This window comes from Sciurus vulgaris, assembly GCF_902686455.1.
Source record: "Sciurus vulgaris genome assembly, chromosome: 2".
In the NCBI taxonomy this organism is placed as follows: domain Eukaryota; kingdom Metazoa; phylum Chordata; class Mammalia; order Rodentia; family Sciuridae; genus Sciurus; species Sciurus vulgaris.
Genome location: NC_136462.1, coordinates 115053650 through 115067493, shown reverse-complemented (window position 1 = coordinate 115067493; position 13844 = coordinate 115053650). Strand labels below are relative to the sequence as shown.

Genomic DNA, 13844 nt, shown 5'->3' with positions numbered 1-13844 from the left:
AGATAAATATTAGGATATCTCTTAAGAGGAGACTTTTCCTTACCCAAATATCTATGCCCACTATTTCCAATACACTTATTAAAAATCAGATAATTTTTTAAATTAATCTTCAGGGGACATAATCTTTTAAACTCTGACTATGTACTGTAGTCAACACTGTACCTTAATTGGACCTGCACTGTGAAGTCACATTTGGTCCCAGAAATATCCCTAAAATAGAATGAGAATTACAGTTATATTCAAAATATGCACATGAAAGCAGATCCAAAGATACTATTATTCCAGAAAAGATCTTCAAATTATCAGAGATATAACTATTCTTAAAGTAACAGACTGCAATAATATTTTCAACACTTTTTTTTGTATGACAACCAACATTAACTTACCCAATAAATTGCTTTTAAAAATCACTTTATCAAAGACCAAACTGCAAGTTATACCTTAAGACAACTTACATGGAACTACTGATTTGCTGTACTTGTTGTGGTGTCAATGCAAATGCAAAACAGGTTTCTCGAAAGCGCTGACTGTTGTCTGATGCTAAAGAAGACAAGAATTATAATTTTAATTATAAGCATCAATGCAAAAGACAATAGCAAAAAACATAGGTCTTTAATTTACTGGAACACATTCTAGAATTTAGATACCAAGACAATTAAAGCACCAAAAAATAAGAAGCTATTGTAATATAATAAACAGAAAGGTATAAAAACGATTATGTCAAAAATAATACATTGATTAGAACTCAGAAAATAAGAAAAACTAATAAAAAATGATCATATAAATGTTTGCACCCATAAAGAACATGTATAAAAACATACTGATATTTAATTTTACTTAAAATAAGCCCATTTAAAGATTCACGATTTATGAATTATAAAACAATATCTGTTTTGAGATCTGCCATGGCAAGATGGCATTCAATATTTAAGGCAAATGAAGAGTTTTATCATCTCCTATTTAACTATATCATACAAGTTTTATACAATAAATATCATATATAGTTTCTCCTATTCTTTGATGATGACTTCAAAGTTTGCTTATTAACTCAAAAAAGGGAAGAATTATAACAAGGGAAGGAAAAAGATAAAGAAAAGAAGGGATAGAGGGGCAGAGCAAAGGAAAAGAGAAAACATCAAGCAAATAGGCTGGAACAGGGACTCTTAAACTATGCTGGCTCTTCCCACTATATGAAAACACAAGGAGAAGATGTCAGTTTGGGGCCAAGAAGATGCCTCTCACCAGACACCCTGATCCTGGACTTCCAGTCTCTAGATCCTGAGAAACAAATTTCTGTTTACAAGTAAAAAATAAAATAAACTATGCTGTGTAATCAACTATAGTTCTATTGGCTTTCCATGTATATACATGTGTGTGTGTATACATGTGTACACATATATATTTATATATACACATATGTATACATATATGCATAGATATAAACACCCACAAACATATATCATGTTCCCTCATTACTTGGCACAAAGAAGCACTGAAGGACTATTTATTGTTTGAGTAAAGGAATACAAAAATTTAAGAAATATCAGATTAAACTATTTAAATGGTCCTTTTCCAGGGAAATTTTCTAGAATAAAGAGATCGCTAAGTATTATTACCAAGGAGGAGTTCCTGGCCTGTGGCCACTTAAGATATGCTGGAAAAGCAACTGAAGTTGGCTATTTCAATTTCTTGCTTAAACTGGGTTTGATCCTATTTGCAAGCAGCACTTCCTTTACAACTGCCACCCAAATTGCAGTATGATGTATCTAAAAATCTGTATGTGGTGGCACACACTTGTAATTCTAGTGGCTCAGTAGTCTGAGGCAGGAGGATGGCAAGTTCAAAGACAGTCTCAGCAACTTAGCAAGACCCTGTCTCTAAACAAATATAAAAAGGAGTGGGGATGTAGCTAAGTGGTTAAGCGTCCCTAAGTTCAATCCCCTGTACCAAAAAACAAAACAAAACAACAACAACAACGCACAAACCAAAAAATTGTATAAGCTAGGGGCAATAACACATGCCTGTAATCCCAACGGCTGAGGAGGCTGAGGCGGGAGGATCTTGAGTTCAAAGCCAGCCTCAGCAAAAGCAAGGGACTGCTAAGCAACTTGGTGAAACTGTGTCTCTAAATAAAACACAAAATAGTATTGGGAATGCAGCTCAGTGATTGAATACTCCCGAGTTCAATTCCTGATACCGACTCCCCCCCACAACACACACACAAAAACTACAAAAATATCAATTACAAAACAAATGGAAAGGTGCCCTTATCTAAAATTTCCATCTCAATTTGTTTGTTTTCCCCTAGATACTGAGGCATGAACCCAGGGGCTCTCTACCACTGAGCTACATCTCTTGCCCTTTTAAATTTTTCTATTTTGAGATAGCATCTCATTAAATTGCTGAGGTCAACCTTGAACTTGTGGTCCTCCTGCCTCAGCCTCCCTAGTCGCTAGGATTATAGGTGTGTACCCCTGCACTGTTATGAGTATCTCTTCAAGCCCAGATTTGTGTTTCTGCTTTATGTGCTGAGACGGCTTTTTCCAAAAGAATCTGTCATCATGAATCAGCTAATCAGAAAAGGTTATCTTAATTGTGAAGTGTCAATTGGCCAGGTAATGGCCAATAACTAAGGGTCAGAATGTAGAAAAGAAAACATTTCCCTCTGTCAGCAATGTTACTAGCTCCTTTGCTTTTCTGAGGATATATTTCCAAGAGGATTCTATCCAATAAGTTTAGACTAATTTAAATCTTTAGCTCCATTATAAAACAGTGCTTAAGTAATTTCCCAAGTACAAAAATTTACATTCTCTAGGCAAAATTTCAGATTCATTTTAGAATATAGGACTATAGTAAGTTTGTTAAAAACTGACTTAGAAAGAGATTATGGCTAAAATAATGAGAATATTTCTTGTGCCACACATAGAAATCAGGTTTATTACTTAATAATAAGTCTTATTTCTCTTTACATAAGATTGTAATGCTCATGAGTTTGCTATTATTTAGAAAATTGCTTTTCACACTGTGGTTTTCAGGCTTAATTCCTGCTATGAATGCCAGTAAGAACTTTATAGTTTTGGTTTTAGATAGTTATCTAGAAATCATTCTGGGACTTAGGTCTGTAGCTCAGTGGTAGAGTGCTTACACAGCATGTATGATGTCCTGGGATCAATTCTCAGCACTACAAAAATAAAATTAAATACTTTTCTAAAGTGAGTTAGGCTATCATTAACCCTTCCAGAAAAATTCAGACTGAAAAAAAAAAAAAAAAAATCACTGAATTTTCGCACTGTAAGTAGTCTTACAAAATCATTCAAAACAACCAACAGTATTTGCGGTGTGCATTACAGAGGATACAAGAGACAGTACATAGGGATACAGGAAAAAATATCTGTAGAACATTGAAGCATAAAATATAAGTGTTACATTCCATTTTACATAAAATCTAATTTACAAAAAACTCCAGAATTTTATGCAAAACTGTAACCTTTTTAAACTTCTATTTTTTTCTGTTTTTAACATACATGATATTAGTACAATGGTAATTCCTCTGAACTTCAATTTTGTTTTCTGAAAAGCAGGCTAATATCTTTTCGCATATGGCATATGCCTAAGATTTTGCTGAGGGGTACATTTGATCAGTAAGTTTGCAGACCACTGATCTAGAATCCAACCTTCCCTTCAACATTTTAATTTATTCTTCATGAGAGATGAGAAGACAGAGGAGGAGTAGCCATTACTTTGTCAGGAAGAAGATGGCTGTTGATGAATAGTTTAATTGAAAGAAAGCTTACAGCCAAATAGAGAATAGCAAAATATATTAGAAAGAAAAGAGATTACACAGACTTGGTTCCCCAACCAGTTTGTCACTTATTTGCCATGTGACCTTAAGTACTTACACACTTTGAATCTGTTTCCTCTGATACTTACATAACACAGACACACAGGGTTATTTTGAAGAAAATAAGTAACATATTTAAAACAACAATTTCCTTGTCTGCTCCTTTTTCTACTTATGCCCCTATACTACATCAAAATATATAGTGTTGTAGCTTCTACCAATTGATGCCATACAGAACTGACCTAATCTCACTATTCAGTGATAGCCATTCTTCAAATATCTAGAGAGCCTTAATGTGCCCCTCCTTTATATCACCTCTCTTCCCACATATTCCAAATGAACACTAGCCTGATCTTCTCTTCTAGACATCCCCGATTGTTACATGCTTTTTTAAAGTGATAGCTAAAACTGAACATACTTTATTATAACCTGTATTATTTGTTCAAAATATAGGATTTCCTTCTGTATTGGTCCACCCCCACAGGAGGATTACATTGCCAGTGCAACGAACATTATCCTTCCACTCAATGAAATGTGAGTGGAAGTATGTAACTTGCAGCAGACCTTTAAAAGCCATCCTGTGTTTTGTCTTTCTTTATCCTCTGCCTTGATCCCAGAGGTAAGAGAACACAGCAAAGCCACAGCCACCTGCAACTATAAGTAATATATAAGTGAGAAACAAACCTTAGTTGTTTGCCTCTGAGATTTCTGGTTGCTTGTAAGTGACTGACAAATTATTCCAGATGTGATGTGCACAGAACATTAAGTTTATTAACAGCTACCATCTGGTATTGTCAATCTATCCAACAATCATAAAGAAAAGATATAAGTACCCTTTTTAGGTGATGAATCTGGGGTTCAGAATCGAGTATAGTTATTTTTATGAAACTTGAGACATCACATTTCTGGTTTTTGTTTTGTATTTGCAACGCTGGGATCAAACTCAGTGCCTTGAGCATACTAGGCAAATACTCTACCAGTAAATGACATTCTGAGTCCACAAAGGTGCTTTTCACTTGGCTGTTTTAGATATAAGACAATTAGCAATTTATGCATCTAATCATTGCACCTAAGTCTGGCCAGCAAGGGAGTTGCTACTAATTTAATGGTTGATCAAGATCGTGGTAGAAGTTCAATTTGCATGTAAAATTTTTTCATGTCTGTTTTTGTTGAACATTCTATTTTATTATCCAGTCTTGTTGCATATCTACATATATGTTGCATAAGGGTATCATATATAAGAATATTAAAATCCTTGGAAATTTGCAACAAATATTTCCCCCAGTCTACATTTTTTTTTCATTTTGGCTATACTTTTGGATGATATAAAAGTTAAATCTTTATGTAGTCTATGTACTCTGTTGACCATTTTTTTAAATTTTTTTCTAATTCTAAGCTTATTTCTTATATTCAATCAGCACGCAATTAAAATCTTTGTCTTTATGTAATTATTTAATCCATCCAGAACTTATTTTAGTATATATTTTAAAAACCTAAATGTTACTCCAAATTAGAGTTATATTAACACCATTTTTGAAATAACCCTCTCTTCCCTATGGATACATGTACTTCTTTGATTATATACTAAATCTCTATTACCAACAGGTTTCATTTCTGGGTTATTCTCCCACTGATCATTTTTTCCTGGTGTTAGTATGACTGTTTGTAATAAATTCATTATGTTTTAATCTCTTATCATTAGATTCCTAAATATTCATTCCGTTTTTTCCCCAGAGCTTTACAATGGAGTTTAGACATATATTTAGGTGAATTTTCAAATGTCATGATTTTTAAAGCCTAATGGTATTTTAAGTAGAATTACAATAAACCTATGAATTATTTTCAAAACTGATATCTTCACATCATTAATCTTTCCTGTCTTGGAGTACTGTACCTGTGTCCATTTATTCATATTCTCAAGGATTTATTTCCATCATACAGATTAGTTACAGAGTCCCCATTAATATCATTCTTAGCAAAAAATATAACAGGAAAAAGAATTCATATAATGGAATACTCTGTAATCAAAACAGAATCAAGATAATTTATATGTACTGAATGGGAATGACCTCTTCAAAGCACATCATTAAAGGGGCAAAGACAAGATAAAGAACACCTGTCACCTTTTGTATGAGAAAAAAATAAGAATATATAAAGCTATTGGCATTTTTGAGAAAAATGAAAGCAAGGAGGACAAAAGAAAAATTAATTAAAAATGGTAACCTACGGGAGGCAGGGAATGGGATAGGGAATACGGAGAAAAGTGAGAGTTTCGCAGTACTGTGGATTGAACAGGACTTTATGATACTGGGATGGCATTCTTACCACTGAGCTCTAACCCCAGACCTTGAACATAAATTTTAATATGGTTTTATAGTTAATTTTTACTTTTAAATCAAACTCAAAAGATAAAATTAAGAAAAAAATGAGTATTTCTAACATCTTAAACATTTATGATATTTTTAAATAGAATCTCATTTTGGTTGTTATTCAAAGTGCTTTATTATACATTACTGACTTTTGTTTTTCTAAGTTCTCAACTCAAATTGAACTTAAAATGACACTTTTAAGTTTTATATAGCTAATTCCTTAGGATTTGTAGATAAGCCAGTCTTCCCTTAACTACAAGGAAGGAAAACTCTAACATTTATACCTTTATTTCTTATTCACATCTTAATCACATAAGCTAGAATTTTAAAAAGAATGTTTATAGGCATAGTTTTCTAGACATACTTGTTTTGTCCTAAAGTTTGATGTATCTTTAAATACTGCAGTTCTTAAAAATCACCTGAAAAACTGCTTTAAAATATGCACACCTGCAAATTAATTCCCAATGAGAATGTTTTTAAAGCGCATCCACTATTAAGACCATACCTAGGGCTGGGGATGGAGCTCAGTGGTAGAAAGCATGTTTCTATTTAAATCCCAGAAAGCTAATGCATTCTCAAAAAGTGAGACTTCAGAGTCTCACCTCAGTTCCATAATTTAATTTATGGAACCATAATTTTTCCATAATTAAGGTCAAGCTGTGAGACCTCTCCATTCTTCAGTTTCTTCTATAATGCCACTTAGAATTACCTGAAGATTATTTTGATGATAAAACAGTAACATGTAGAACAAAGTGTACCCAATAAGCACTCCATAAATGTTAGCTATTAATAAATCTAGTGAATTATTATATTTTCCAATACCAAACCACTTAGAATTTCTGAGAATAAACTTATTCCTTCGACATTCTGATAAATTCTACTCATTTCAAAGAACAGAACTATAAAGTGAAACTGAATGATAGGGAGAAGGTGTGTGTGTGTGTGTGTGTGTGTGTGTGTGTGTGTGTGTGTGTGTGAGAGAGAGAGAGAGAGAGAGAGAGAGAGAGAGGAAGAGAGGGAGAGTGTGTGTGTGTGTGAGAAAATGTGTGTGTAATGCTACATTACCTGCTCCTGAAAAAAATTTTAAAGAATTTATCAGTAAATGTATCAAACCAGAATAGTTCTTTACTAACAGTCTCAAGTTATTTAACAGTATATTCATTTTTTATAGCACTTACATAACATTCTATGTAGAAAAAAAGCCTGGAATTTGGAGACTTCATGAGGGTTCTGAAATATATTAACACAAAATTGTGCTAATATTTCTTACACACACACACACATATATTCCTTCTATATGATTTATATCCACTTTTGGGGGGTTACCTGAGGCTGGGGAGTGGGGAAAAGACTGGGAGAGACTGATCAATGAGTAATAAGTTACAGTTAGGAGTAAAAAGTTCTGGTGTATTATTGCAGTGAGGTGACTAAATAACAATGTTGTACTATATATTTCAAAAAGCCAGAGGCTAAGGCAGAACAATCACAAATTCAAAGCCAGTCTCAAAAACTTAGCAACACCCTATCTCAAAAGGGGTGGGGAGGAGATATGTGGCTCAGGGGTAAAACATCTCTGGTTTCAATCGGGTACCAAAAATGAGAAGGATGGTGGGGGCGGTAATCAGGGATTGAACCTAGGGGCACTTTATTAGTGAGCCACATCTTCCTTTTTATTGAGACAGGTTCTCACTAAGATGCTTACAGCCTCCCTAATTTACCAAGGCCAGCCTAGAATCTGTGGTCCTCCTGCTTCAGCTACTCAAGTCACTAGGATTTACAGGCATGTGCCACCAAACCTGGCTTGAATGTTAAATCAAGGAAATGATAAATCTCAGGAAAAAGCTATGGTAAGCCTGATTTTACCATTATACATTAAAAATCAAAATATGTTCATTCTATAAATATGTATAATTTTGTTTTTATGTATCAGTTAAAAATAAATTTAGTTTAAAATTTTAAGAATATCTTTTTATTTCAACACACAAAATTCTCTAATCCACCTCTATGACTGCAAAGTGTCTACTGTATATACAGAACTTTAAAATATTTTTTACTTTTATGTTTCTTATATTCTTTCTCATGTTTCCATTTTTATTAAATTTAAAACTCGATTCTGGTTCTTCCCCTTCTTTTTAAATGATAAAGCACATAGCAGCTTCTTTTTTTCATATGCAATGCCTTGTTTTCACCATCTAGCCTTTTAACTTCATGCTTTGAATCTTTTAACACACTTAGAGCAATAACTTCAAAAGTTTTTTGCTGTTTTGAACTTCATAGTCAAGCATATATAGTTCTATCAATATTTTAGACAACTGGGAAAAATCATATTCTCTAAATATTTATAATACCTAAAATTCAACAAATGTTATATACTCAAAGTTTTTGGTCTGGTTTCACCATTGGTTAATGTTATTCATTCTTGCATTTAGTTTTCTGAGAGAAAAAAATTATTTGTATTTTAGATTTCCATTATTGATCTTTCTTATCTAATTATACTTCTTGTACATTCTGGGACTATTTCTAGTTTGTCCTCTATGCCAATGATTGTCTACATTATCTATTTTCCATTTTCAACAGAGATTTAATTTTAGATACTATTTTTTTCTTTTTTACTGGTGCATTATAATGAGTTTACTGTAATATATCTGTATACATATACAACATAACAAAAACTGGCCAGTTTTGTTCCCCAGTACCTCTCCTTTTCAAAAAAATCATCTCTTCCCTCTTCATAGTCCTTTTCTTCTACTCTACTGGTCTCCCTTCTATTTTCATGAGATCTACCCCTGCCCTCCTACACACAGACACACACACAGACATAAACACACACACAAGCACGTGCGCCTTTTTCTTTCATTTCTCTCTTCTACACGAGAGAAAATGTATGATGCTCTGAGTTTGGCTTATTTTGCTTAACATAATGCTCTCAGGTTCTATTCATTTCCCTGCAAATGACAATTACATTCTTCTTTATGCTGAATAAAGCTCCACTGTGTATATATAGCACATTTTCTTTATCCAGTCATCTGCTGGTGGACACCGAGACTGGTTCCATAATTTGGCTATTGTGAAATATACTGCTATAAACATGGGTATGCATGTATGACTACAGTGCACTGGCTTTCTTTTTTCTTTCTTTCTCTTTCTTTTTTTTTTCCCCTTGGTTTCAGGGATTGATCCCAGGGATGCTTAACCACTGAGCAACATCTCCAGACCTTTGTAAAAAAGATTTTATTTAGATCCAGGCACGGTGGCACACGCCTGTAATCTCAGTGGCTCCGGAAGCTGAGGCAGGAGGATTGAGTTCAAAAGCCAGCCTCAGTAATGGCGAGGCGCTAAGCAACTCAGTGAGACTCTCTCTCTAAATAAAAAATTCAAAATAGGTCTGAAGATGTGGCTCAGTGGTTGAATTTCCCTGAGTTCAACTCCTGGTACCCCACCCACTGTCGCAAAAACAAAACAAACAAACAACAAAAAAAAAACTAACAGAAGTGGACTTACAATGCCTCTGAGTTCAATCTCTGGTACAAAAAAAAAAAATTGTTTTTTTATTTAGAGACAAAGTTTTGCTAAGATGCTTAGGGCCCTGCTAAATGGCAGAGTCTGGCTTTGAACTCACAATTCTCTTGCCTTAGCCTCCCTGGCTGCTGAGATTCTGGGCATGCATCACCATGCCCAGCCCGACTTTTAATTCTTTAGGACATACACCAAGGAGTGGTGTAGCTAGATCCTGTGATGGTTCCATTCCTAATCTTTTGAGGAACCTCCATACTGACTTCCATTGTACCTGTACTAATTTACAATCCCACCAACAATGTTAATGTGTTCCCTTTCCCTCACATACAATATTTATTATTATTTGTACTCTTGATGGCTTTGGCTACTTATGTTCTTGTATGTTGGAATACAAACAGGATCAGATCCTTGGGAGAAATTCTTTCTCAATTCCTAACAATCTTAAATGTGGAATGTTTTAATGGGTGAAAATATTACTTTTAGAATCTGTCGCCTTTTCTCAGTTGTTCTGAAAGTTTTTTCCAGGTCAAGATTCTCAAATCTGGGTATATATTAGAATAACCTGGAGAACAAAAGGAAACAAATAAAATACCAGTCTACACACTAAATTACAATCAATACCACTAATTACAAGATTCAGGAGTTTCTTAAAAACTTTCCAAGTGATTCTAAATGTGCAGCCATAGTTGAAAAATCCCATTCTATACTGATAAGTTGAACTGCCTAAAAAAAGTCTTAAAAGGGGTTAAAACTGCTGGCATGGCACATATATGTACTTATGCTCTCTCCCAAAATTCAAGTAAAAGGTTAACAAAGGGTTTTTGTTTGTTTGCTAGTTTGGGCTTTATGTTTCAAAAGAACAACCCAACCAGGATAGGGCAATAGGGACAGGACAATTAAAGTGTAGGAAGTGGACAGTGGTATACAAGTGGTAAAAAAATGACCAAGGAAAAACTTATTCTAAACCAGCAGTGAAGCTGAGTGAAATAGGAAAACCAGCCCAACATACAACACAAAATACCTGGAGAAGTAGAACTAAAAGGAAGACAGCTAAAATAAGAAATCTTTAATCTATGAAGTAAACAGATCCCCAGGTCCCTTTCAGGCAGTTGGAAATTTGCCCCTCCTTCATCCTGCAAGTCTGTTCCAAATGCACAAAAAGGAAACTCAAAATTAAAAATAAGTCCATGGACTCTGGTAGTATATTCGGGTTAAAAAAAAAAAAAAAAAAAGAAGAAGAAGCACCAGGGGTACAGCTCAGATGTTGAGTGCTTGCCCTCAATCCAAATCCCAACACTACAAACAAACATACCAGACAAACAAAATACATGCCAACATGACCAAATATAAGAGGGGGAACCCTGTAATGTGAAATAATAAGAGACCAAAATAACAATAAGATGCATGTGGGGGAGGAGTTTGGGAGAAGACAAGATTATTCAGGGAATATAAAAACTTCCAAAAACTCTAAAAAAGCTACCATTAATATCTACAGTAATAAAAGAAGAGTTTGCAAGCTACTATTAATATCTACAGTAATAACAGAATAGTCTGCAACTGAAACAATTACCCTGGCATTGCTAAAAAAGAAATATCTAGAGTGCAGATATAGAAACACACAAAAAAAAAGTTTTTGGAGAATAAAAATATGGTAACAGAAAGAAAAGTTTCAAAGAAAGGCTTGAAAATAAATTTGAGGAACTTTCTCAGAAAGTAAAGTAAAAAGACAAGGAGTAAGAAAATACATAAAATTAGAGATTTATTCTGAGAATAGAAATTCCAAGGGGAAAGAATAGAGAAACTAAAGGGAAAGAAAAGCAAAATAATTTGACAAAACTTCCTAAGCATAAAGAACAAGGTTCTAGATTATCATTATATTCCCAGTACAATGTCTGAAATGGACCTGACTGACAAAAAATTTCAGAATATTCAGGATAAAAAAAAAAATTCTGCATGTTTCTGGGAAGATGTGAGGAAGAACAAGTTACATAAAAATACCAGAAACCAGATCTTCAAACTTTTCAACAGCAACATTATAAATAGAAGGCAATGGGAAAAAAAACTACCTTCAAAATTCTAAAGAAAAAATTATTTCACCTTGAATTCTACACCCAGCCAAACTATCAAGTATGAAAACAGAAGAAAACTTTCTCAGACATGCAGAGTCTCAAAAATTTATCTTCCATGCAGCCTTTCTCTGTGAGCAACTAGTGAACATATTACACTAAAAGGAGGGAGAAAACAAAGAACAAGACAAAGGCACAGAAGAGGAAATTAACCTAGATAAGTGACAAAAGAATATTTAAGATGACAGTGAAAGAAGGTAGGCATTGTGTTACACACTGTAATCCTAACATTCAGGAGGCTGAGGAAGGAGGACTCTTTGAATGCAGGTGTTTGAGACCAGCCTAAGCAACACAGTGAGATTCTGTCTCAACAAACCAACACACACACACACAACTAAAGGAGACAATGAAAAGAAAACCTTAAAATGGTGCTGCTTTGGAAGCACATATACTAAAATTGGAATGATACAAAGATTAGCATGGCCCTTGTGCAAGGATGACACACAAATCTGATAAGCCTTTCATAATGAAGGAAGGAAGGAGAGGGAAGGGGGGAGAGAGAGAGAGAGAGAGAGAGAGAGAGAGAATGAATCTAAGAATGAAAGCTATGAAACAGGTTTAGCAAAACATCAATTCAGAAGGCTCAAGAAGAAAATTCTTACAGAAGGTGACACATACAGAAGATTAAACCCTATGCATATGAATTTAGGTATTTGTCTTATGAGGCAATTTACACAAATAACAAAAAAAGTCTGGGAACAAAAGAAAGATGAGTACACAGAAGTGGACAAGACCATTACAAAAAACAGGGTAAATAAAAGGCATTCAAGAAAGAAAAAAATAGTTTACAATTCAGCTACAAATAATTTTCATATGCACTCATAAAAAAGTAATAATGAAAATGACAAAATTACAACGTAATCAAGACAAGACAGAAATTATATGGCAGGGGTGAAATATAAATTAAATCCTTATTTTCCATGGTGGGAAATCAATATATAATGTCTTAAAAACACAAGAATTTATAATGCAAGCATTTATTTCTAAATTAAAAAAAAAAAAAAAAAAAAAGCAAAAGAGGTCAAAATGGCTGTCCCCTAGAAAGAGGGAAATAAGAAAAGCAGGGGTTGTTTTTTGGTAGCAGGGACTGAAACCATGGGTGCTCAACCACTGAACCACATCCCTGGCTATTTTTATTTTTTTAAATTTGAAATAGGGACTCGCTAAGGCTGGCTTTGAACTTTCCATCCTCCTGCCTCGGCCTCCTGAGCCGCTGGAATCCTAGACATGTGCCATCACACCCAGCTATTATTTCTTTTAAAAAAATCTATTGGACTCCTTAAGTTAGGTTCATTTATAACTTTGAACAACAACACCCTCAGAAATAGCAAAAGTCAAAAAAAAGAAAGAAAAAAGAAAACCCAGGAATATACACAAGACAATGATGGGTTCTTCCTAACTTTGGGCATGCCTTTAAAGGAAATATTTTACTCTTCACATGGTATAGTTATCAAGTATTTGAAGAATGTGAGAGTAATAAACTGATTCAAATTCTCTGACATTCTTTTTTTAATGTCAAAATGGAAATAACTTCCCACCATCACTATCAAAAAAGAATATACCATTGTAAAAATTCAGATGATACAGAAATAAATATAGAGATGGATGGGTTAATGGTATATATTTTCTCAGCTTTTGTCCTATGTCTGTGTGCCCCCCTAAGTACAGGGACACATTCTGAGAAATGTGCGCAATTCAGTTGTACAAACCAGAGTATACTTACATAAACTAAGATGACTAAAATTTTATGAGACATAATCTTGTGGGACCACAATACCATTTGGGTCTGATATTGCCAAAAATATTTTCACTACATGACTCTCTACATACCTGTAGCTAACAAAAACTGGTTTGTAGTATATTTATATCTTTGTTGCCTGCTTTTGTTTTGCTTAAAAATATGCGTGGACATGGTACAAATACAAATCAACATCATCATTTACAATGAGGCATAGCAGCAGTGAAGGTTCTATTTTATTAATAAACTCATTG

General features: G+C 34.0%; 1 protein-coding gene across 3 annotated transcripts in view; it reads right to left on the bottom strand.

Annotated features, from left to right (window-relative positions):
* Nucleotides 1-13844, bottom strand: part of PIAS1 (protein inhibitor of activated STAT 1) — a 132410-nt gene that overhangs the window by 47504 nt on the left and 71062 nt on the right. For all 3 annotated transcript variants that reach the window (XM_079129584.1, XM_079129583.1, XM_079129585.1), the window contains 2 exons: nt 456-540; nt 163-210 (listed from right to left, as the gene is read on the bottom strand). In XM_079129584.1, coding sequence (XP_078985710.1) covers nt 163-210; nt 456-540 — 133 coding nt within the window. The remainder of the gene's footprint in view (nt 1-162; nt 211-455; nt 541-13844) is intronic.